This window comes from Patiria miniata, unplaced genomic scaffold (assembly GCF_015706575.1).
Source record: "Patiria miniata isolate m_02_andy unplaced genomic scaffold, ASM1570657v1 HiC_scaffold_29, whole genome shotgun sequence".
Classification (NCBI taxonomy): Eukaryota; Metazoa; Echinodermata; class Asteroidea; order Valvatida; family Asterinidae; genus Patiria; species Patiria miniata.
This window is the reverse complement of record NW_024037068.1, coordinates 26,546,363-26,573,754: the sequence shown is the minus strand read 5'-3', so window position 1 is coordinate 26,573,754 and position 27,392 is coordinate 26,546,363. Positions and strand designations below refer to the sequence as shown.

Sequence of the window (27,392 nt, the reverse complement as noted above, 5' to 3'; positions counted from 1 at the left end):
GTATGGGAGCAAGCTGAAAGGCTTGGTCAAGGCTAGGTCATTCCCAAAGTTTCGACCTGAATAATACAATTTGTGTACTCACAGTACACTATTGGTCAAGCCAAGGTAAAGTCAACCAATAGTAAAGATTTCAATTCATGCGTCCCATATGACCTGCACGTAGCCTTCTGTGACTGTTCAACTTGTCAAGGGGCGTGGCTTATATATGGATCGGTGTATTTGAGCGCCAATACTCGTCAGGTGATGGCAGGTATTAGTGATCACTGTAGCATATAGGTCAATTTTGTTCTGTTGTCAGCGTTGTTGCAAATAATATTCGCCACGTACACACCGAACGTTGTCTGATCTGTAATCTAACTGGCTTCAACCACTCGAGTACTTGTTATTCACCCAGATTTCCAGTCTCACAAGCAGAAGCGAACATAAGAACTCTTCGCGAGAATTGAACGTCGTGTTTTGGGGGTGTCAGTGCTGAATCAATGGTAAAGATGGTTTACTTGATGGTGTTACTCGCTCTTCTCGGTGGAGCAATGGCAGATACCAACAACAACAAACCAGAAGGTAAATTTCAGAACATTTCACGCCCTATACAGGGTGAGTAGAAAAGAAACCGAAACCCAAAAGTCGGGACCATTGTTTTAGTGAAGTTCTGCATGTAGCACTCCAAAATCTCGGATATAACAGCCCAATTCATAAGCTTTATTTTAGTACAAGAATCATTCAAATCACTTATGTACTTTTCACGTTACGGAATTTTTAAAAACAACCACTGTTTAAAGGTTCTGTCCACGGATCGCAAAAAAGTTCAGTGTTTTTTTTTCAGCAAAACGAAAACAAATCACTTAGGGATGTGTGTGAATTGTTTCGTTTTGCTGATTAACACACACCTCTTTTGTGGTTCCTGGACAGAACTTTAAAACGGTCGTTGTGTTTAAAATTCTGTAACTTCAAAAGTACATACGTGATTTGAATGATTCTTGCACTAAAAGAACGTTTACGAATTAGGCTTTTGTATCCTAGATGTTGAACTTGCTATCGTGCAGAACGTCACTAACACAGACGTCCCGACATTTGGGTTTCGCTTTTTTTGACTCACCCTTATAATTAAAGAGTTTCTTTCCAAACGTGATATGTTCATTTGAAAAAAGGTGAGCATGTTGCGCGGTTATAAAACTTTAAAGAAAGTAAAAACAGTACAACGGCTATTTTGTAAACTTCGTTCTTTCGCCTTATTGTATTCTTAAGTTGTGTTTAAGTATGTAACAGCCGTCGACGTTGCTTTTGGGCAGTCAGGAGAGGATATGATTCTAAAAGGGAAAACAATAGCGTATACAATGTATCGTGTTTGGCAAATAAACACTTCAAATATTAACAGAGTTTTGTATTCTAAGGCAAGTCATTATTGATGTCAGAATACGGTTTCAAAAACCACACGGCAAGTCAGATCAAAGCCTCAAGGAAAAAAATCCAATACCATATTTGGAATGGACGAAAAAAAAGGAGAGAAGTACACTTTTCACTTAACTGTCCCTTTTGGCTAAATTATGGAGTTGTGCAAATTGTGATTTGGTTTTCCGCTGAGATTTACAGTGCTTCTTTTAGCATACCAACGCACAATTCTTCTTTTATATTTCCACATGTCAAGGAAGCATTCCCCTCCAAGTCCCCGTCCATATCCTCCATAACATTTAAACAATAAATACAAAGTGATCATATCTGTTATTCTGGAGGAAATACATTGCTTTCTGAAAATATCGAATGTTTCTTAACTGTGTTGTGTTGCTAAACACTACCAGGATCGACGAGGACAACTCAAGGAAATATAAATGCGGAGACCAATTCTGGGTCCAAATAATTTATTTCTGACAACTCAAGTGAAGTTCAACATAAGATTACATCGTGAAGCGAACAGTAAATGTTGGGCGTTGTCGACGGCGCCTCTAGACCAACTGCGCCGAGTACAGTACAGTGGCTGACTTATAAAGACAGCCTTGCATAATAAATAATAATAATTAACATTTATATAGCGCTTAATACGCAGTGTTTCAAAGCGCTTTACAAAAAGTAAACATACGTAAGTATATATATTACCAAAATATACAGGATACAATGTAGTGTAACAACTAAAGAAATGTCAAATGTGTCTAAGTTGACTCGGAGTTAAATAGGTGTGTTTTCAATCTGGTTTTGAAAATGTCCAGAGTTTGGGAATCACGTATGACGATGGGGAGATTGTTCCAAAGTTTGGGAGCACAGACGGAGAAGGCTCGATCGTCGTATCGAGTATGGGTACGAGGACCAGGAGCAAGTTGCAAGTGTGCTGTGGATGATGAGCGGAGATGGATGGAAGAGGTTTGCAGTTTGGGTGTGATGAGTTCCTTGATGTATGAGGGTGCAAGTCCGTTCCGAGCCTTGTAAGTGAGAAGGAGGATCTTGAACTGGATGCGTTGTGAAATGGGGAGCCAGTGTAGGGCACGAATGATTGGGGTTATGTGTTCATGTTTCCTTGTGCGTGATGAGACGAGCTGCTGTGTTCTGGATATGTTGAAGTGCCGACAAATGGGAAAAGGGTGAATTTATTAACAAACTATTACAGTAATCAAGGTGGGACCTAACAAAAGCATTTACTAGACGCTCGGTGGAACTTTGGTTGAGGAACTTTCTGAGTTTCCAAATTGTGTGGATTCCAAAGGCAGCTGCTGGACAGGAGTTGCGAATGTGCCGTTTCACATTCAGGGTGTTGTCTACTGTAACTCCAAGGTCCCTAGCAAATTCTGAAGGAGTGATAACTGTGCCATCAATGTTGAAATCTGGTAGCTCACCAGAGTTCCGAAACTGAGAAGTGACGTGCAGGATTTCTGTTTTGGCGCCGTTCAGCATTAGGTTATTGCTACTCGCCCAGGCTTTAACATCAGAGATGCACTGCTCAAGTCTCACAACCCCGCTGGAAACCTCACTTTGTTTGAGTATCAGATACAGTTGTGTATCGTCAGCGTATATCATATGTTGAACACCTTGATGGGCACTTATGACGTCACTCATGGGACCAGTGTACAGGATAAAATCGAGAGGTCCCATGACGGATCCTTGAGGTACTCCCCACGAGAGTGGAAACGCTTGTGACAGTACACCATTGATAACAACGACCTGCTTCCGATCTTCCAAGTAGGACACAAGCCACTGTAAGACAACTCCATCGAGTCCGTACTTATGATGGAAGCACTGTATCAAAGTGGTGTGATCTATCGTATCAAACGCAGCTGAAAAGTCTAGCAAAATGAGGACAGCTTCCAGTCCTTTATCAACCGCTAGCAAAAGATCATTGTGAACCTTCAAAAGGGCTGTTTCAGTCGAATGGTACTGCCGATACGCAGATTGCATGACAGGAAACAGACCATTAACATCGAGATAAGTTCGTAACTGAGCAGCAACGATCCTCTCTAGAACCTTAGCAATGAACATCTGGTTGGCAATCGGTCTGTAATTCTTAAAGTCATTTGGATCTAAGTTTGACTTCTTTAAGAGAGGAACCACATGCGGTGTTTTGAATGCCATGGGAACGACTCCAGAAGACAGAGAACGATTCACCGGTTGAGTAATAGATGGCACGAGCTCATCCAGACACTCTTTCAGCAGCCAAGTGGGTGCTGGGTCAAGTTGACATGATTTTGATGGACTGTCTCGAATCACTTTCCGAACTGCACTTTCAGAGACAGGTTCAAAGGCGCAGAATGAGTGTGCCATGTGTTGATATTCACAGTCTGTTTGATGCTTGGAGTCTTTCAGACTGGCGACGATGTTATCAATCTTATCGTGAAAGAACTGTCCGAATTCATTGGCCAATTTCGTATCCGAATCGTGGTCAGGTAGGAGCTGCTGTGACTTTGGACAGGATAGTTTTTGCACAAACTGAAATAGGTGCTTAGTGTCACACTTCCCTATCTCATCGCTCAAATACTGGCATTTTGATTTAGATAAGATGGCATTGTAGGATCTACATTGTTCTTTGTAGAGTTGACTGTCAATTTCCAGACCGGAATTTCTAAATTTGCGTATAGGACCCCGTCTAACTCGCTTTGCCTCTCTAACCACATCAGTATACCAAGGAGCTTTTGGCCTGAGTGAGACAAGTGTGGATCTCTCTGGCGCATGTCTGTCTAGCAGTTCTTGTAGAACAATATTGTACTGATCTGCTAGCTCAGAAGCATTCTTGGCTGTTGGCAGTGCTAGCGGCGAGTTCTGTATGTCATTCCTGAATTGAACCATATCAATTTCACGCAGCTTCCAACATGTAATTAACTTCTTGGAGGATGCAGGACGAGCAAAATTGAGGGTAGCTAGCACTGCCAAGTGGTCAGAAGGTAGTCCGGGTAAGACGCCTGTGTCCATAATGGGATGATCGATCTTTCTGGAAATCAAGAGATCTAGTGTATGACCAGCTTGATGGGTTGGTTCTCTAACATGTTGCTGGAGATCAGCTGCATATAAGATGTCAAGGAAGGCCTTGGCATCTCCATCAGTTCCGTCATCAACATGGATGTTGAAATCCCCAATCAGAAGAGGCTGCTGTTCAACAATTGTCACCGATTCCAGCAGAGTAGAAAAATCATGGACAAACATATCATATTTGAGTTTGTTTTTTTGATGATGGGGGTGGCCTGTAGATGGCATATACTCTAAACACGATGGAGGGCGAGACTCGTACCAACAATTCCATGTGTTCAAAAGATGAAAATTTCACTGAGGCACTTTGTGTTATTTTCATACTAACAGTATACATAGTTTTCGTCTAGAGAACTTCTCCTTCCATTTGCAAGCAAACTTGAAAGACAAAATCAACTTATGTAACTTGGAAATGTGAGGAAAGGGAGAGCCTGTGAGAGCGACCAACCCGGCGCTGCACAGAACTCAACTCGACTGATCATGACAAATACATTACTTAAATTCCAATCGGCCCTGCAGCCGCAGACTACATTCAAAGGAAACACAATAATGCTTCACAACAACTGTATGAGTTTGCACGTATAATTTGCACAGCACATTGCGGTTGACCGTAATGTGCTGCGCGAACATGTTTTGTTCGCCATATTTCATTGACATGTTTTACATGTCAATGAAGTATGGCGGCTTTGAATCCTTACTTCACTGTCAGTGTACTTTTCCACAAAAACCTACCGTTTCAGTGAGTGGAGTACCCACGTAGGCCTATGCATACCACTATGTACATGACATTTTCAATAACATAATAGCGCAACTACGGAAGCGTAGAAGGGCCAAAAGAAATTAGGAAAAATTTAGTTCCTATTTCGCCGCGGCGAATTACTATCTCGCCGCGGCGAGTTACTATCTCGCCGCGGCGAGTTACTATCTCGCCGCGGCGAGTTACTATCTCGCCGCGGCGAGTTACTATCTCGCCGCGGCGAGTTACTATCTCGCCGCGGCGAATTACTATCTTGCCGCGGCGAGTTACTATTTCGCCGCGGCGAATTACTATCTTGCCGCGGCGAATTACTATCTTGCCGCGGGCCGCGGCTAATTACTATCTCGCATAGGCGAGCGTCGGGCACGACGAGTAGCGATACTATTTGGATCCCATGGAACGCCAAAGAGGCAATTAATGTGATCATCGAATCGGTGATGCACTTTCTCGATAGGTAGTGGATTTTTGCGATCGGTGATGGAATGTCACAATCGGTGATAGATTTTCGCGAGTGTGGATGGAGTTTCGCGATCTGTGATCAACTTCTAGCAAAACTAACACCCTAATCACATATACACGGCTGGGTTCTAATTTCTTTAGCACGTCCGGTAATTAAATAATTTATGAAATAATTAAGTTGTCCTTTCTCTTTTGTTAAGAATGAATTAAGAAAGAAAACGAAGTTCAATACGCAGCAAAAGGTACATTAACGACTTGTCAGGTTCATGGAGTAGCAGAGGTGGCAGCAAGTCATTTTTTGCAAGTCCAAGTTAAGTCACAAGTCATTGTTTGCAAGTCCAAGTCAAGTCACAAGTCATTAGGTCCAGTCACAAGTCAAGTCACAAGTCATTAGGTCCAGTCACAAGTCAAGTCACAAGTCAGTAGGTCAAGTCACAAGTCAAGTCACAAGTCATTAGGTCCAGTCACAAGTCAAAGCACAAGTCATTTGGTCTAAACACAAGTCAAGTCACAAGTATCTTTGTCCAAGAACACGTCAAGTCATTATTTGTCCAGCTGTAATAAGCTAAAAGAACCTGGCGTCAACTTACGAGTTATTGTGAACATGCCTCCTTAATTCCCCTTTTTCAATGTGTTGCTAATACTATTCTTGTAGTTTATCACATATCTGTCGGATATTAGCCCTTTGTATTTTTTTTTTAACACTGTAGAAATAAATGTTGAGATGACATGAAAAAAAGACTTCACTCACTCGATTACATGTAGTATACTAACACTTTATTGTTCAATTTCCATGTATACTAAACGCCTGCCAATGGGTTAGGCTATCCGGTATTTTACATGCAATTGACAAAGGGCTGCTTTCTTTTCATGAAAGGTTCCTTTCAAAGTTTGTTCAACCATTACATTAAGCAAGAGACTTGGTCATTGAAAACTGTGTAGTTTGTTGTGACAGTCTTATTGAAAACTTTTGAAACTAGTGGGAACTATTCATTTTACTGGATTAAGCGTCTGACTTGGGTTGGTAACAAGTTATTTTTTGCAATCCCAAGTCAAGTCACAAGTCATTGTTTGCAAGTCCAACTTACGAGTTATTGTGAACATGCCTCCTTAATTCCCCTTTTTCAATGTGTTGCTAATACTATTCTTGTAGTTTATTACATATCTGTCGGATATTAGCCCTTTGTATTTTAATAAATTTACTTAACACTGTAGAAATAAATGTTGAGATGACATGAAAAAAGACTTCACTCACTCGATTACATGTAGTATACTAACACTTTATTGTTCAATTTCCATGTATACTAAACGCCTGCCAATGGGTTAGGCTATCCGGTATTTTACATGCAATTGACAAAGGGCTGCTTTCTTTTCATGAAAGATTCCTTTCAAAGTTTGTTCAACCATTACATTAAGCAAGAGACTTGGTCATTGAAAACTGTGTAGTTTGTTGTGACAGTCTTATTGAAAACTTTTGAAACTAGTGGGAACTATTCATTTTACTGGATTAAGCGTCTGACTTGGGTTGGTAACAAGTTATTTTTTGCAATCCCAAGTCAAGTCACAAGTCATTGTTTACAAGTCCAAGTCAAGTCACAAGCCAAAGCTGGTATTTACAAGTCAAGTCACAAGTCACAAAAATAGCGACTCGAGTCCGACTCGAGTCCAAGTCACATGACTCGAGTCAGCAACTCTGTGGAGTAGCGTACGGAATGAGGATGAACCAGCCAACTATTCAACATTATAATTGCGTCTCTTAGAGGGCGGGAAAGCAAATACTGTAATTACCCGTCTTGCGATTGCTACGACCGATTTTTGAATGAAACAAGCTCAAATTACCGTTACAAAGACTTTTGATGTTTGCGGGCAAAAATCTTTGTACATGAATTGCTCCCTTTTGAAGACCGTATCTCAAAAATACTTTCGGAGTTTGTTTCCCTATCATCATCCTTTTATGTGCTACAAATCGTTTCGATATGTTCAATATTTTTCATTACAATTAAAAAAAAATAGGCTTTGAGTTCGTCATTTTTCCATATTGTCAAGCGTCACGAATATTGATAAAGTTCTTGCCATATGAATGCAATTACCAAGTTTACGACTCCCTCCTTCACGAGTTTTCCACCCATAACATATAATTCGTTTTGGTTGGTTTTGATTGGTCTATACCAGGCCCACGCGAAGTCACGCAGAGTCACGCTAATGCTAATAACGCGCACGTCATACGTCAACGTTGCGGCAAAACCGGCCAGGGTATAGCGTGCCGGTTGACCATGTTTTCTTGCTCGGCAAAATTCGAGCTTGACCTCGGTGATAGGAGGTGTAACACAAGCGTCTGCAACAGACTTAGCTTAAATTCGTCACTTTATTAGTGTTCAACTACTCGTGAAATAACAACTTGTTAGGATTCCTAGATTGGGGAACCTTTAGAACGCGGATTTTCCCCACGCGCGCAATTTAGGTCAGCTAAACCTGTGACCAGTATTGACGTTTCTGCATCGTGAAAGTCCATCACCGATTGCAAAGTTCATCACCGATCGCAAAAATCCATCATCGATTGCGATATTTCAACACCGATCGCAAAAGCCTATCACGACGCCCCCCCCCCCCCATAAAAATGTTGGCACCCCAGTCCCCCCCCCCCCCAACACACAGACAAATTTAGCATCCGTAGAAAAAAAAACCTCAATGAGTTACCGTGATTAGCTGGAAGTAGGCTATATAGGTCATTTTTTGCGCGCATTTTTTTCGCGAGTGGCTGTTTATTGTAACGTTTATTGAACATTGAATAGCGGTAGTTATTATTAGTTTCCCGCGAGTGCAGATGGAACACGGAATAGTGTAGTGCGTCTAGTGGCCCGGCCGAGAAGTATGTGGGACGCTAGACTATATGGCGGGTATCCGATGAAGAAACCTGTCTCACGTGCTTTCAGCACGGATGAAATTTTGGGGCCCCCTCCATTGTATCGTCAAGCCCCCCCCCCCCCCCACGTCCCCTAGGATGAAAACCCTGGCTATGGCGCTCCATAGGACCCGGAGGGATCGCCATTGTTGTGCCCGACGTTCACCAATACAAAATAGTAATTCGCCGCGGCGAAATAGTAACTCGCCGCGGCGAGATAGTATTTTAACCGCGGCCCTTCTACGCTTCCGTACGCAGCGCATAGCGTGCGAAGGCAAACAATGATGTTAACCTGTTTAACATGTCAATGAAGTATGGCGGCCTTGGACCCGTACTTCATTGTCAGTGTCCACTCCCCAAAAAAACTGCCGTTTCAGTGAAAGGAGTACATGTACACGGCATTTTCAAAAACAAAATTCCACTACACAATGCGCGCGAAGGCCACCAATGAAGCTGACCCTTTTTAGCTTGAGCTGCTTTTGTTGGTTGGTTTTGCCAGCGAGTTAATACAAACACAAAGCCCTAGTCTGAATTCTTTTACACAGGAGTTAGATTTACCGAAAAATATTTGAAAGAACTCTTCGTGTTTATCGCAAAACTGCCTTAGTTCAGGATTTCTTTCCTGTATTACCACTTTGCAAACTTTTAATCATGAAAAATGATCATCGCAAAGCTGAGAACTATAATCGCAGGGGTACAAATATACTGTGCATATGTGACTCATGCATGCACATGTACTGTTGAATACGCGGATGGATGCACGTATTTTGCTATACTGTTAGTCAGCAAGTGATCACATTGGCACCACAGCCCCAACTATAATGTTTAAGTCATGTTTAAGTCATAATGATTTAACTCGCAAAGCTATTGCGTTATTTCGCAAAACTATTGCGTTATTTCGGAAATGTATGGCGTTACGTCGCAAAACTATTTCGTCATTTCGCAATACAAATATTGTTTTCACTTTGAACACCTATCACGATGAAAACAGAACTGCCCCTTCATTGCACACTTATGAAAGCATATATATGAAAGCGCTACAAATAAAATTGTCTCCTCTCTTGTAATGCAGAACTGCCCCTCAAAAACACAAGTACCCCTGTCGCATTAACGAGATTCTGCACCTTTCCCCTCTCGAGATGAAACGTTGGCCAACAGAAACAATAGTGCTCCGATCGCGATAAGGCCAAAAAAAAGTCTCCGGTTTCTGGTATGGAGCTTGCCCAAAAAGTGGTGCGGCGACGCGGCTTTTTTTTTTTACCTGATGTTTTTTGCTTCAAATGTCGGCTGATGACTGCAAATGGTGCCCGACTAAACTTAGTGCAAATATATGGGAGTCCAGAGAGGCCACATAAAGCCTATTCTCGACCATAACCCAATCTAAAAACACGTTAAAAATGTGCAGTAGCAGGATTCCAGTCAAACCAGTAAGTTTGGCGGTTTTGAGACATCATCTTTCATTGAAGAAAAAACTTTTTCATTTTGCCAACGCGCATGGCTACGGCGACGCGCGCGCATACCAGAAACCGGAGACTTTTTTTGGCCTAACTTCTCTAGATGGAAAACTACCCCTCGAGCGCACTGTGTCCCGCTCGCAACATTAAAATCGTGCCCCCTCTCAAGATGGAAAAGTGGTTTCTTAAAAGAAACAATAAAGCTTTTCACGCGAAAAAAACTGGTCACTGAACTGGCCATCCAAAAGGTCTCTCTACATCACTAGGTAAAAGAAACACAACGAGCAATATGGACAACGTATTCATAATTAAGTTTGCACCTCGTCATATGGTTTCTTAGCGAAATGAACGGGAAAATATGCCTTTCCTCCACTGTCACACCGACGGAAGGTGCCCCTTTTTCTGAGCAACTGCCCATTTTTTTTGTGTTTCCCCCAGTTTGAAAAACGTTCCGCCGCCCCTGCACTTCCTCGTTTACACTGGATCCGATCCTGCTTCGATCCACCTTTTACAACTAATTATGCGCTATTACCGTATTTGGGGTCATTTTTCGCGCGCTGTACAATCGCTTAGCCCTTTACTTGCTTCGCTTACGATTTCGTTACAACTTCGTCACCGTTACTATACGGCACATCGAAATGGATGATTGCCAATTATTGTTGCTCTTTTTTCTTGCCGATGCCGTGCCGAAAATGTCCACGAATATTTAATACATGCACTTATCATGGCATTATCGCTCCACGCTTGCCTGTATGCGAAATACTTGCTAGATCACTGCCCGTATCGGACGACATGGCTTCGAACACCGACCAAGAGGAACTTTTCAGATAGTTTTTGGGTGAGTGCCGTGAACCAAACCAAAAAGAATGGCGGGCACACTATATATAGCAGCGTACGCCGTCCCTCAAATGAACAGAAGTTTTTCGCGGACTTTCGGACCTCCAAACTCAACTGCGGCACGCATACCGGATGTTGTTGTCAAATTGCGGGGTATGATCCAGCATTGATGGATCAGACCCGCATCTGATCCTTCCCGAAAGGGGGGTTGAGAACGGGAGATCAAATCCGGATCTGACTTCGATCCACCTCGCCTTTACAATTGTCGTCGATCCCCCCCCCCCCCCTGTGGGATAAGATCTTCTTTCGATCCCCCTCGCAGGATCCAGTGGTCAAGGCTAGGTATAGCTACGGGTTTGGTGAAGGATAACAGGCAGTTGTTTGTCGAAGGGACTTAAAAGATAAAAAGCTGGGAAAGGTGTTGAAAAGTCAATAGTGAAAAGGCAGTGGAATTCGGGTCACTCTCTCTAGTGGAGTGTTTTCCTCTGGATTGGGAACGATGGGATCGAACTCCAGATAAAACTGAATGTCATCAGCGTACATGTGGCATGTAATGTTATGCTGCCTCAGGATATCACAGACCGGGCTGATATACATGGAAAATGCTTGGGGGCCAATGACTGATCCCTAAATCTTCTTCCTCGAGTCATCTTTTCATTCTTTACTTCAGTTCGAGGCATACACAGGCACTCCACAAGATCCCGACCAGTCTATATGTTCTATTCACTCGCACCTCTTATTCTATGAACACCATTCGCTTCTTTTATCCTAGTGTATGGATTTTTATTTTAATTTGCCAGGCTAATTTGTTCAATTCAATGTACTGTGGTGATTATAAACTTTTACTAAACATGCAAAATAAAATATTATAGTTTATTAGTTTTTTTTTAAATTCTTATTGGCTGTTTCGGCAACTTGCTGATGAAACAGCCTTTGTTTTCGTTAAGATTTGTTGCTGTTTCGGCAACTTGCCGAACAAATTTGACACGTTTTTTGATCAGATCGACTCCAAACTTGGCACAAACCAAGACCACAATAGTAAATGTTTTCTAAAAGTGTATTTATTTTCCAAGAAAGTGTGTTTTGAGACAAATTCTCATCGAATCTACAAATGACTCCGTTTTCAAAGACGATAAGCAGGTTTTTCTTCGCATGGCGCAGCGAGTCTAGTGAAAGAACATACGGCATCCATGAATAGGGTGCATATACCTATGTTCCCAAATACCCATGTTCCCCAATACCGATGTTCCCTGAAATCCTCACCCTAAACCTAACACCCTAATCTTAAGGATTTCGGGGAACATCGGGATTGGGGAACATAGGTATTGGGGAACATCGGGTAGACCCCCCTATGCAATATTCATACACTGGTTTTCACCGCTATGAAACAGCAAGAACAATGAAAGGGGCAGAAGCCTAGCCAACGCGGAGCATGCTCGAACCATTGAACATAATTCGGCAACGCAAAATATGTCACAAAAACAGCATTAGAAACGATCGAATCTATTGACATTTTTAATGAATATGGCTCCCTCTTTCTGTATAGGGTCCGTTTTTATCAATGTATTTCGATGTCTAATGCATGTTTGTAGCGATCGGGCGAATTAGCGTGATTTTCCGTAGTATCGCGCCGATGTACGCACGCGGTGGCCGGTCCACATGGCGGACAACGCACGCTGATTCCGTGCCATGCAGAGGGTGGCGGCCGTTACAACTAGTCTTCAAACCATTGACCATTAGTCATCTAACTGGTATTTTAAGGAGATTGTAGTTTTGTAAACACATTTTTGAGCTGCTGTATCATAACTGGTTCAACATTCATACTATCTAAGCCAAATGTCTTGAATGTAGGCTAACTTTATTACTATAGGAGTGTGTTTTCCATCCGAGTGATTTTTTCCCAACTTTCACTCAGGAGGCAAGGGCGGATCCAGACTGAACTACTGTTCTATATAATGGAACATAGAAGTGGATAATACAATCAATGACTGTGATCATACATATTTTCATTGCAAGGGTACACAAGTCGGGAATCACAGGGTTACAAAAACTGCGTCATTGCCGTCATTGCCGATACAGCCATCTGACAGACTGACGGAGCGATGGTCGTGTATTTCGAACCTGTAAACGCTTTTTAATCAGCTCAATATACTTCTCAAGACTTATTGCCTTGAAGTGAAAAAAAGTTGGGTTTAAAAAAATAAAAAAAACTCGTCGCCGCACCACTTTTGGGGCAAGCTCCATACCAGAAACCAGAGACTTTTTTTTTTGGCCTAACAAAAGTTAGTTGTTCACAGACCGACGAAAACAGCCCGATGCTCAACAAAGGCTTGCCAAATACCGAAAGTAGAGGCCACTAAAAGGTCAGCGGCAGATATTGTGCTTACAAATACGCATACACATTGAAAAAGACTGTGATTGACTCAAGGGCGGATCCAGAACACATTTTTTTGGGGGGGGGCCGGGGCAAAAAAATTGGTCCCCCAAAAAGTAGATCAAAAAAAGTTACGGCGTGGAGTTCGGGGCCCGCTTTTTTTTTTGGGGGGGGGGGGCATGGCCCCCCTTTGCCCCCCCCCCCCCCGATCCACCCTTGGCAGGAGGTCGTGGGCTCGAGTCCCAGCCGAGTGATTTTTTCCAACTTTCATTCGGGAAATAACACACTGAGTATACAGTGTTTAAACGTCGGTGAAGGGCAAAACCTAATTTGATTTATATCACCCCGACGCACAAATTCCATCTTAAAACACTTATTACTTCTCCCAACCAAGGAGTAAATGGGTACCTGTGAGGGCAGAGATGGTTATTGTGATTGATTCTAGCTGCCTTGCGCCTAACAGGCAGCATCGAGCTGTATACTCCCCAGGGAGCTGAGATTGTTTGGAATGTTTAATTGGCCCAATGATTAGGGGTAATAATAATGTAAAGTGCTTTGATATTAGTTAAAAGCGTTATATAAGAACCCGTTATTATTATTATTCATTATTATTATTGTTATTATTTATTGCCCTGTTTCATTTAAAGAGGGGTCAGGGAACCAGACTACAATAACGTGATTACTTTTCTTGCCTTTCCAGCATCTACGACCCCAAAATCTCATACAAGCCAGTGTACTAATATTTGTCATAAAATACTAACACTCAAATCCATCGATTTCTGAAAATAACTGGAAAAGCAGACGTTGTATATTCCCTTTAAGAGCAATGAACATGAAAACATGGGAAATAAGCATGAAAAAAAAACACCATGATGATCGTTTGCCACACCGGAATAGTCTACGATATGTAGAAGCCTACATGTTGTGTGAGTGAACATTCCCGAAGTTCAAACTTTCCTTCAAAAATGGGATGAGTTTTGCCAATCCCCACGCCGTCAAAGTCCCGCAGACGTTCTCCATCTTGAACATCCGCACAACGTGCACGCGCATTATAGTGTCATGTACATGTACATCACTCAGCGTAAATGTCTGCCCAACTCGGAGTAAACCTTTCAAAGTAAGATCCACAGGCTACGTATTATTGAGCAATTTTTACCTTGTGAATGGGTATCACAGGCATTTATTAGTACACAAGTGATGCGTTTTGGGGTTTTAATCCATAATCATTTATTTTACCCAACCATTTTATGTTTTTGAGAGTGCATATGGTATTTTCTTCCTTTCTAGCGCGTATGGTGATTCTGCCCTTAACCGCCAGCACTGGTCGATTCAACAAGGTGTATGCAACCTTTGACGGAACGGTATACGAGGCAAATATCCCCAATGTGTGGGCACCGACCGCAGAAACAGGTTTGTATTCTACCGGTTTTTTTTCAAGGACGTATAAGAAATTGAATTCAAAATAATCGGCCAGTTATTTTCTTTGAAAACAACTGATCTGGCTGTGTAAGCATTGAGAGAGAAGTTCCATAAATGTCATTTTACGAGGAAAAAAGGGAATTTAATTGAACGTGCGTCTTAGAGAATAACATCACAAGGCCTTCCTGGACATCAGAATTCGACGATTTTCACTTCGAGATAAATAAAGAAGACGAAGCAAATGATGGAAAGTCACAATTCGGACAGTTTATAGTATTTAAGCGATGCGGCAATCTTCAATTTGTGATGTTATCAAAATACAAGAATAATAGTTCCCTTACAACTCATTGAAGCTCTATGACTGTAAAACACGGTGAATCTGAATCCCCCATTTGTTTCAGATCAAGAACACATTAATGCTGGTCCCAGAGGGCCACCTGTAGCCCTCTTTGTGTCGGACTCACTGACTGACTCACTGAGTGACTGTCACTCGTGAGCCGGGCAGTGGTATTGTATATGATTACCCTGTTGCGACAATGATCTTGGGATTAGTTTAAAGTGTAGACCATGAACAACATCTCCTGTGAATAGCCTTCTGAATCAAATCAACGGGTTTTTAGCGCTCTGAGACCGATTTCCTTGTCGTTTCTTTTTCGTTTTTTGTTGATAGCGCGCTAGCATATATGACCCACCCTCAATCAAATGATTGTTTATTTCTATTCAATCACAATAGTATATTAATTTGCGCATGCACACTTGAAATTCCAAAATGATCCATCTTTCCAGAATAAAGTACCAACTTCTGACGTCAGATGTTTTTTTTTCTGCTTCAAGCGCTGGTTTGTGTGCTGTCTACACCTACGCTCAGCGTGTGAACCAGAAAACGCGGCGCACTTTGGTACTCTTCGTCTCTGAGATATATTGATATTACATAATTGAGTCTTAAATGTATTTGCTAAAACTACTAATGATGATACGGATGAATTCAACAGACCTATCTACTAAGCCCCGCCCAATCATGTATTGACCAATCATGCCGTGTAATGGACGGACATCGCACCGCGATACACACACACCGCGCCGGTTATGGACGGACATCGCGCTGCATTAGTGACCTTAATGGAACACCATAATGTACACTGAAATAAATAACTGTTTCCTGCAGTGCTTGTTGTCATGAACGTCACTGACGTGCCAACCGAGGAGACGGCGATTATCCCTGACAGCGATTCCGATGAACCGACTCGATTTGGCAGTCCAGTAATCGGTTTAGACGTGATCACCGCAAGTGGAGAGAAGATTTCGGCGGACTTTGACGAGGCACCCATTGAAGTCATCTTTCCACGTCAAGAGGTCGGTTAATGGCATTATCGATTAAATCAATATCGAGATGTCGGCTTTGTCAGTATCGATAAAAGACACGTGTCAAAGTTGAGATCTGATAATGTTTGTCAAGTTAAAGGGGCACTGCGTCCTGGGAAGAGCTCAATTGGGCTACAAAACGCGTTCTTCACGAAATGATTAAAATTGATTAAAATCGCCCGTTTTGTGTTAGTCCTGCGACAGCGACTTTCAAGGGGCAACAGTCCAGTCGCACATGTTTCTTTGAAAATACTAAAAAAAAATTAAAAAAACAGTAACACGCGGGTATTGGTGCTGGTAGTAGTGCACGCAAGGCGTTTATTTTACACTGAAATGTCTGCCTTAAAAGGATTTTTTGTCGCTTTGTCCATCTCTGTGGGATTGATGTCCATCTGCCAGTATTTTTTGTTTTTGTTTATTTTTTTTAAAATGTGTAGTTGTCTCCTTGAAATGTTGACTAATCAGCAATATACCTGCCTTGGGGACACGCGTATTAAGGTCAATAATATTGTGGTGAAACGATTGAGAATAAAAAAAAAAGATAATAATAATCATAAACCTTATTTTCAACAAGGTCGCAATTTACTATCCCCCTCTTTTTCTACAGTGTCTCTCCGAGGAAACTATCGTGTGTGCCCACCAACCAGCTGAAAACAAGTGAGTTTAGTTTTCATGAATCTTTGAGTTTGGGAATTTAGCCGGAAATTTTAAGACTGTTTTTTTTTTGGAGGGGGGGGGGGAGGGGGAGGGGGAAGGAGTATATTCGTTATAAGAACCACTCACAAAACTACATATTCACATGGGATGGGTTGTAAACATGTTTTGCTTTAGAATTTCTGGGCTTCTACAACATCAGCCCCTTAGGTTCTTTTGTTTGTATTGATGCTTTGTTCATAAATACCTGACACTGTTTACCGATTCATGTTGGTTCAGCCCTGGGTGGTTTTAAACGGCCGGTAAAAAAAACCCGATGTATTCTGCTAAGGAAACGCACATTGCGCACCGTGCGCGCGTCAAGCTCCATATAAGGATTTGTTTAGCACCACGCTCACGAGGCACATACCATAGACATGGCCATAGGGGCGTTTCACAAAACCGATCGCAATTTGTGATTTCGTTTCCTCACTTCTTTGATCGAAAGGTATTGATGAATACGAATAAATATGTGCTTTACCGGTTTTAAACAAGTACGTTTAAAGCTGTCTGGGGGCCTGGACGCGGATATTGTCTTTGAAAGCATGTATTTTACGATATATGCGCTTTAAAGTTTGAATATGGCGATACAGATAAGCATCGGAAATTATATCTCAATTGATTATTAGGACCTATAATACTGAAACTTGTATAACTCTAATCTTTCTTAATTGAGAACAATCTACATGATCAGCATCATCCGCCTTCCGTGCTGACCACTGCGTCGAGTCTGCCACCCTCAAAATCCCAAATGACCTGCTGCACACTATGGACAAGCGCAAAATATCATTGCTCGTGTTGCTCGACTTATCAGCAGCTTTTAATACAGTTGACCACGCCTCATTATTCAGCCGCCTCAAGACTCGTATTGGGATAGATGGAGTTGTATTGGACTGGTTTAAATCCTACCTACACTCTAAAAACAGATTGGTTGAAATAACCAATATATTGGTCAAATTCAACCAATGTGGTTGGTAGATATGTGTCCAACCAATCTATTGGTTAAAATAACCAATGTGAAATGGTTTGGTTTTCAACCAATCTATATTGGTCAGAATACTAACCAACATGTTTTGGTTGTTTTTTTAACCAATCAAGATTGGTTACCTTTTCAACCAATCCATAACCAGTCTTGATTGGTTAATTTTTCAACCAACCGACATTGGTTAGAATACTAACCATCACATATTGGTCAAAACAACCAATATATTGGTTAAAGATAACCAATTATATTGGTTGGAATGACCAATCTTACTAGTTAAAGATAACCAATTTTATTGGTTGGAATGACCAATATTATTGGTTACGTTTGACCAAGTACATTGGTTGGAATGACCAATATTATTGGTTACGTTTGACCAATTACATTGTTTGGAGTGACCAATTTTATTGGTTAAAGTTGCCAAGTGGTTTAATTAGTTTACAGAACAAAAAGATTTAATAGACCAATATAATTGCTGGGGTTCATCCTCTGCATGTAGGTTTTATTTCAAAGAATATCAGTACGTACATTTACAATGGACACAGCGCATGAATGAATTCACATTTTGAAATTATAATAAAGTTGAGAGTTTAAGAGTTGAATTGATTCATATTAAAGATGAAATATTATTGCTCTTTGAATTAGAGTGGAAATTTGATATCAAAAACATTACAATTTTGAATTTTAAACAGATGCAAGCATCTGGAGCATCACTGCTGTTGCAGATTGAATTGGCCCTGTGTTGTAAACAAAAGACAAACAAAAACAACCGACCTGGCCATGCATCATTGCATGCATCAAATGACATCATTGCTTAATAAGTGGATGTTATATTTTAGTTTCCGTAATTTCGTCAGCCTCTTCCTCGGATTCAATCAATTTTAACTTTTAGTTTGAACCCATCTTGTGGTTCTCCCCAATGGAAGTTGGATGATATTCAAGATTTGTACTTAAAGTTTAGCATTTGATTTCTTCAAATTGACAATTTTACAGATAGACTTGCTGAATTGTCTTGTAATTCATTATAAATCTTATTAACAATTGCCTATTCTTGAAAGTAGATTTTTCAAAACTTGGTATAATTTTTCTGATTCATCTTGAAAGGAAGCAACTTCAGATAATTATTTACTAGATGAGCACAAGCTGTTGAAAAAGGTTAAGTTTCTTTCCAAATGTTATTGCGTCACTTTTCACAAAATACATTATTTTGTATCAGTTTATTGTGAAAAATGAACTTCCCAAATTTTCAGAAAACCTTAAATATGTTATTTTAAAACTTTAATACCATAAACGGTCATCTCGAAACAGCTTTGCTACTGTCACCTCATTAAAGAACTGAAGAAATGGTCCATGGTATGTCTTGAGAGTTGCTCCCCTCTTGCTGCATTCCTCGTCCCTCCTCTGGATAAAGCTGGCAAGGTCTGTTCCACACTGAAAGCAAGGTTCATTATATTATCAAATTTGAAACTCGTAACTGTTGAAGTAGGTGCATTTTCAGTCAGCAAGCTTCACATATGAAAAATATCACGTACATTGTAGAAGCAACAAATCGATAGCAACTTGCAAAGCATTAACTATGCTAAAATTAGGTCCTCTTTTCCTTGCAGATAAAGTACCGCAAGTTTTCAATTCCATGCAGATTGATGTGTGTTATTAGTTACCCTGTCCATGCTACATGGCGGCATTTAACATGTCGCATGCATTCTTTCCAAAACCTCATAAAACAAAGTTATCTTTAATGGTACCATGCATACCTTGTGGCTATGCTTGGCTTCCACTTTTCACCTTCGCAGTAGACAATGTTCTTGTGTATAGCATCGGCAGCATGACAAACAGTGTTGCAGCTATGTCCTCTGCAAAGAAGCAATCATGGAATAATGAAGCGGAGTGCATAGATAAATGCTTCAATAACAGCACTAGATGTCGGTCATACCACACAAAAATGACAAATTTCCTTCAAGCAATGTCCAGCAAGTATACTGCTGTAGTCCCTCTCTAGGGCCCATCTGACAATAGAAGTTCCATTCTTATACATATGCAACCTACACGATCAGTGTAATGGCCACTATGACCAGACTATCTCATGGCTATCCATGGCGCTCACGTAAAGTAGTTGCACAGTGGACTGCAACATTTCTTTAAAATATTGAACCTCCCCTACAATGTTTACAAAATTATTATGCCCAAAAAATCGTCAGCTGAATAAAGAGGGAAAAACTAACCCAGGGCTGGGTAGTAGTCAGCATCCTCTTCATCATCTTAGCCAGGTACAAGATTATTCAGCTAGAGCTGCTACAAGGCGCACAGCTGTGTCATCGCAGCAGTCGAGCTGTATTTGTTTCAAAAGCTTTGGTGCCACCATCTCCCACTTTGCTGTGAAATTGCCAGCCTGCTCCTTGAAGAGAAGCTTTAAGTCCTCATCATACAATCTGAGATACATAATGAAATAAACAAAACGCTAAGTAAAAAATATGCAGTGAAGATTACATATGTATCAATAAACACTTTACATGGGTTGTTTCTGGCCCAACCCTGCCCACAAATCAAAACCAAGACTTGTTTTAGAAAAACATCAGATTTTCTTAACACTGGAAAAGTAGTTCCAACTTCCCAACAAAAGATCCAGACTCTGCCCAATTACCTGGCACTTGCCTCCATACATGTAGTTCAATCGAACAACAGGGAAGTAGATTGACCCATGACTGACCACAGTCAGAGATATGTTGTCCCAGGCTAGCCTGGCTACTTAATTACCCTACCATATGTCTCTGGAATGTCCTGGCTTGGGCCACGAGGCCGGACTGGGCGGCCATTACACTACATGTATCTGTAGTGGCCTTAAACTAAAGAAAAGGAAATCTCAACTCAAACTACTGAATCTGAACTAAAAACAAATAACTTGTATACAAAAACCACCAGGAAAGTAATCTTTACATTAAACACTCTCTGAAACTAGAGTTATTTTAGTAAAATAACATACAATTCCAAAGAAAAATCAAAAAAATAAATCCACACTCCAGAACCAGAATATGGTCAATTTGCAATGACCGTAATGTTCACACAATGAAAAAGTTGAACAATGCTTCGAGTAAAACTGCAAAAAATACTGACTTCCTTCAAGCCCCCCACAAATAGTCTTTAAAGCCAGTGAACAAAGTAGTCTAAGCTTTCATCAAAGTACATCAACCTACAAATTATGCCAAGATAAAAGAACATTTCTTACCTGAAACAGAGAGACAAGCAAGCAGCGGATTGTCGAAGCATGGGGCAAGGAACACAGGTAGCAGTTTGGTAGTAGTAGTTTGAAATTGCATGCGTGGCTCAGGGACATTCCACTTTTATGAAGGGTCATTCCAGTGTAAATGCAGCAAATTAAATGTTTGACATCTTTGACAAACAGGATTGGAATTTCAATTCCTGGTTTGCCATTAAATCTGTTATTATTGAAAAACATTTTTTACACGATTATGTTCTACTTCCCATTGGAATTCCTGTGAGAATCTGGAACACTGGTCATCTTGCACCCCCAAAATAGTGGATTCGGTCCTTCCGTAGGCAACCAATATGAATTGGTTGATATGTTGAACCATAGGTTGAACCAATGTGATTGGTTACCGCAATACATTGGTTAATCTCGATCAGGATTGTTCATGTCTGAAATGAAAACTTCAGGATTGCTTCGTTGCTGAACCAATGTGATTGCTGGCTTCCTATTGGACATTATTCCAATGTCAACCATAGAAGATTGGTTCAATGTTGGCCCAGTGTGATTGGCTGCTTGAAAACCAACCTATTTGTTACGAACTGTGACCAACATCAATCAATAAGCATTGATTCGTTACTCAACCAATGTGATTGGTTGCCGAGCAGCAACATATTGGTTAATGGATTGGTTTATTGCTCAACCAATGTGATTGGTTGCCGAGCAACCAACATATTGGTCGCTATTGACCAATGTATTGGTTAAAGAATTGGTTTATTGCTTAACCAATGTGATTGGTTGCCGAGCAACCAACATAATGGTCGCTATTGACCAATGTATTGGTTAAAGGATTGGTTGATTGCTCAACCAATGTGATTGTTTGCTGAGCAACCAACATATTGGTCACCATTAACCAATATATTGGTTAAAGGATTGGTGCATTGCTCAACCAATGTAATTGGTTGCCGAGCAACCAACATGTTGGTTACTTTTGACCAATGTTTTGGTTAAAGGATTGGTTTATTGCTCAACCAATGTGATTGGTTGGTGGACAACCAACGTATTGGTCACAAGTTAACCAATATATTGGTTAAAAACAACCAATATGGGGTCAACCAATTAGATTGGTAGTTTTTTCAACCAATCCGTTTTTAGAGTGTAGTAATGACCGATCTCAATTTGTCCGTGTCAATGATTCAAGTTCGTCAATTGTCTCTCTTGATCTTAGGCTACCTCAAGGATCAGTCCTAGGGCCCATCTTGTTCTCTCTATATACAATGCCACTTGGTGAAATCATTCGAAAGCATGGTCTATCATATCATTGTTATGCAGATAATACCCAACTATATCTGTCAGTAGACCCTCAACAACATCATGTCGATTTAGCAATCCAGTAGATGGACGCACGCATAGATGACGTACGTTCTTGGTTGACTAATAGCTGGCTCAAGACCGAATTTATCACCATAGGTTCAAAGCAGCAATCATGTCAAGTTCATGTTCCATGTAAATGTGTCAGTATTCCCTGTGAGTGTGTCAGCACTTCCATTGTCTTCATTAATTAGATCTAAATCTGTGCTGATCTACTTAGTGGACACTGGACATGCTTGGTTGCCATAGAAATAAGGAGGCGGACGGACATTTAGCCGTGTTTTCTCCCACAGGGTTTTTCGCTGGGTTTTCGCCCCTCCCCCTAATCAGCGAATCGTTAGGCTTAATTTGGTTTAATTGCACAAAATGTATAAACATTAAAAACTGTTTATCCAATCCGCGGTTTGCTGACGTCACAGCATTTGGCAGCCCAAGGTCAAGATTGAACTGGATACCATTATTGCTACGGACACACATTAGACACGAATCTAATGTCGGATTTGAACTTTAAAAAAAACGAAATTGATCTTTCTCAAACTCCCCTACGTAATATAGCTTTTGGCATTATGACGACTTGATTCTGAAGCTTTTCAAAGTCATTTGCGGTTGTCCAAGCAATATCTAAGGGCAATTTTTGGAAATACAGAGAGAGCGGCAATGTACGAAACCGTGTTTCATTATCAAAAGGTTGTAAATGGTTTACAGTGTTTTCTAGGAAAGTGTAATATCTATTGAGCTGAAATTTCAACAGCTTAGCTTTGAACATTGCAAATGTTTGGATCTGGATTCTAAAGTTCAATTTAAAAATTAACCCTAGCCGACTGAAATCAAGCGATGTTGTTTATTAAACAGTTATTATAACTGTTTTATAGTTATGCATTGATTCCATGTGATTTTTTTTGTATTGTATTTGTATTTTATTGCATATGTACGGCGCTCCATGAGTGCCATCCACTTCATTATTTACTCAGATAATTTAACACGTCATGTTGACATATCGCCGAGAGTAAGGCGACTTAATCACATAATTGTATCGCCTAGTCGACTTACCGAAGTCGACTTGGTGACTTGTCCAGATGTATTATCTCGCCAAGTTGACTTCTCGAAGTCGAGATGACGACTTCTCCAGATGAAATATCTCGCTAAGTCGACTTCCTGAAATCGAGATGACAACTTGTCGAGATAAATTATCTCGCCAAGTCGACTTACGATGTGGAGATGATGACATGCAAAAATCTCGTTCTGCATGGATATCCCGTTTTGAAGCATTGTCCTGGATTCTTTCTTGTACGAGAAATGATTTGGTAAAGATATCACTATAAAAACTCTTATTGTCAACACTCAATCAATGTTTTATAAAGGACATTGGCTTATGATGAGCCTTTGCACACTAAAATCACACTGTGATCATCACATTATATGATAAAGTTCTGTTCCTAGCAATATAGAAGTTGTTCACTTTTGAATGAGACATCGGCCTCAATATGGGGCCGTATCTTAAGTCCGACGCCTCATAGGTCCGACGCCTCATAAGTCCGACATTTCGGACTGATGAGGCGTCGGACATATGAGGCATAACAATTATTAATTCCACCTCATAGGTCCGACGCCTCATAAGTCCGACGTCGCAAAAACGACGCGTTTCATTTGTCGGACTTACGAGACGTCGGAGCTATGAGGCGTCGGACTTATAAGGCGTCAGACCTATGAGCCGTCGGACTTATGGGCCTTTATTTGGTTAGGGGATGCGATTTTGTCGGACTTATGAGGCATCGGACCTATGAGGCGTCGGACTCCCTCAATATCGCTGTGACGTTATTCTGTGACGTTATTCTGATGTCATGAAGTATGAAATTACAAGCGATTTTAGATCCCAAATCGACCTAAATCGTTAAGGCTGAGAAAATCCCTCGGGAAGAATGACATTTTGTCAAACATGTCATTCAAATTCCCAAGAACCTAAACAATTTCCCTATTAATAAGTTAATGATACTTTCCTCCTCGACGAAAGACACCAGGTGGAAGACGTTAAAAGAGAGTACTTTTTTGTTCATAGATATTGTTGCGTTCCCTATTAGCAGTTCATGAAACATTTATTAGAGTCAACAATAATTCAATAAGTTGGAGGGAAACAGAGCTTTGGGGTGACAGTCACATATGTCAATACACTGATTTATTCATCTCTTCACTTTACATAACTTTGTTAGATTTCATCAACCTATAGGGTTTCTCCTTTTGGTAGTTTTTGGTAGCGTTATAGAGATAATAGGTTGGCGTCTACAAAGTCTATACATGTACTATGTACTATGGCAAAACCATGTCAACCAATACGAACTGAGTGGGCACCGGCACGGTACGGGTTATCGACGGTCAGACCGAAGCGGGAGCGGTCCGCTACGGTGACCGGGGAGGCAACGGCAACTGGACGGGGCCAGCAAGTGTACCAGGCCGCACTACAGTTCGAACCAAAATGTCATGTGGCGTATCGGGTATCCAAGGTCAATCGAGACACTATGCACCAAGGATAGTGTGTATGACAAGACCGGGCTAGTATAGCAGAACTACGGGGGGAAAGGCTACGGGGAGCCGGCTGGCCACAGCGGGAGCGGTCCGCTGTGGTGACGGGGATGAACTAGCTCTGGCTGGGCTAGAACACCAGACAACCGCACAACATGTTCAAGCTAAGACTAGCAGTCCAAAGGCCATTCGAAACCGCACAGCACCATTGGGACTAGTGTATTACTATTTCACCAGCTTCTACACACTCCTCGAGGGATCTAGGAGAAGGATGCTTCATAATAACACTAGTACTAGTGATTGCACTATTACTTCACCGCGCCTCAACTACCGAGGGAGGCCGATGCTTCGTAGTGACTAGAGTCGCACAACACCGGGTCTGTCAGAGTCGAGTTCGTCGCACATCATACGAGTTACCGCACAACATATAAGTTCGCCGCACAACATAGTTCGCCGCACAACTTTAGGTTTAGAGTTTGTTCGCACTACATTGGTTTCGTGGTTCACCGCACTGCCGAAAGTGAGGAAAACCTCCGGTATTTATAGGCAGTAGAAGTCTCGGGATTAAATTATGCATGAGCACTGATTTAGGAATTAACCAATAGTAATCTTCCATGTCTAAGGGTCACATGACTAGTCACATGATTTACTAAGAGTGCCTAGTGCAAGAGACTAGAAACGTGTGCATTTACATGAGGGAAAACTTGGAGAGAGAAGTGTACAAATACAGAGAGAGATGTGTGCAAATAGTTAGATCAGAGTGCAAAAGTGTTTACACAACATCTCGAGCAACCTTGATGGAGTGAGTGACAAGCTAAAAGGTTACTGTGTACAGGTTATTGACACCGCAGGATGTCTTACCACGCCCAGCTATGCGACCACGCAAGGGTAACATTCCATTCCCTCGAGCTAAGTACGGGACTACAAAACTGGACCGAGAACTCCGGTTAGTGTTCATGGGAGAAATGCTTCATGCCGCTGAGCAGTCTCTCGGAGAACGCCAAAGCACGCATGCTATGGGGAAAGGAACTTAGCTCGCTGGGGCGAAGGGAGGTGTGGTCAGTCGCGCACATGTACATCGCTACATGGATAATGCATACAGTAGCGCGCGTGGTATTGCATCATGCGCTGTGCTTGGTAAGAGACCCTGGGAATAAAAGTGCAAGTTGGCAATTTACGATAATTAGGTAAAATAAGGGAACAGCAAAAGACAACAATAAGATTGTGTACTTCATGGACAGAGTGAATCCAGAGGGCGCTAGATTTCCATAATCAAGCATTCTGGGTTCGTAACAGTATTAACAGTCAGTCGCGTGAGGTTTAACCTAATTCCGGTGGGTGGGTGGGTGGGTGGGTGGGTGGGGGGAGGGGCACATGGGTGCACACAATTTGTAATGGGGCACTGAAGGCAAATGACTAATTTTTGTTCATTTCAAGATTTTAAACGGGGAGCGCGGGGGGGGGGTATTTATTATTATTATTATTATTATTATTATTATTATTATTTATTCGACCTCAACAAAGAATTACAAACAGTGATACAAAACCAAACAAAAATTACACAAACGTGGTTGAAAACGCACAACAAAAGAAACGTATAAACATGTTATTTAAATTTAAATTAAAATATAAATTATTAAAAAATCATGAAGTAGAGGGCATGCACTTTCAATGACAGCTGGAGTGGGCTTCCCAATTGGTATGGCAACCCAGTTACGCCACTGATAATACCTGTATGTTTTAACCTTTTTTTAAGAAATGAAAAAGAATTATAACTGTAAATATATGTCAGCATGTTTGTTAATATCCTTCCTTTATCACCATGCAAACTGTGGCCATATTTCACAGCATAACCGGCTAATTCGACAATATTATACTTTTATCACATCTGCCTGTGAGTTGCACAAAAGGAACGTTTTCCCTTGGAATGTTGTTGTCAGTCTCTCTTTTTTGGAAAAGCCGAATATATTGGCTAATAGGACATGATGAAAACCGCCATGCGAGTGGTCGGTTCGGAGTAGAGGTTACTGATGAGGCTACCGTGTATACAACCATGCATGCGGTGCTTAATCGATACCGATTCGCAAGGCTTTCTACCGGCTTCTCCTTGCAGAGGTGTCAAAAAGAAAATGACTGAATTTGAAAATATTTAAAAATATTCGGCTTACTTAACTTCATTATTAAAAAAAATATAAAGTACATCTTATTGACTTTTAACTGTGAAAATTGCACGTCATTTGCATACTTTATTCCCGCGTTATGTCTAAAGCAAGATTAAGTTTGCGGTAGCACCATGTGAATAAATCTCTTTTGTGAGTATGTGTGGTTCTGAAAAGAACCGAGGGACTCGACGTTTCGAAAAGTATGCTCTGCCCGTCGTCTGGAGAATGGTATTTACATGGTGCTACCGCAAACTTTTCTTGTCTTAGTATCTTTCCACCATGCAAACCTTCAAATCTCACGTTATGTCTATTTGAATAAAAAGATCACAAACTCGGCTGACCACCCCTGATAATTCAACGAACTGGTTAATACACATTGAGTATTATGAAACATGGACGTTTTCCCACCTCGATGAATGAACGAGAATTTGCAAAGGATTTTTATATCGCTAACAACA

At 41.2% G+C, this 27,392-nt stretch overlaps 1 protein-coding gene across 1 annotated transcript in view; it reads left to right on the top strand.

The window, feature by feature from the left end:
* Positions 1 to 271: 271 nt before the first annotated feature.
* LOC119736154 (adhesion G-protein coupled receptor D1-like) overlaps positions 272 to 27,392 on the top strand; it is a 54,722-nt gene continuing 27,601 nt past the window's right edge. Inside the window, exons 1-4 of the mRNA XM_038210171.1 lie at positions 272 to 561; positions 14,514 to 14,636; positions 15,811 to 15,998; positions 16,615 to 16,664. Of these exons, the coding sequence (XP_038066099.1) occupies positions 480 to 561; positions 14,514 to 14,636; positions 15,811 to 15,998; positions 16,615 to 16,664 (443 nt within the window). The 5' untranslated portion in view covers positions 272 to 479. The remainder of the gene's footprint in view (positions 562 to 14,513; positions 14,637 to 15,810; positions 15,999 to 16,614; positions 16,665 to 27,392) is intronic.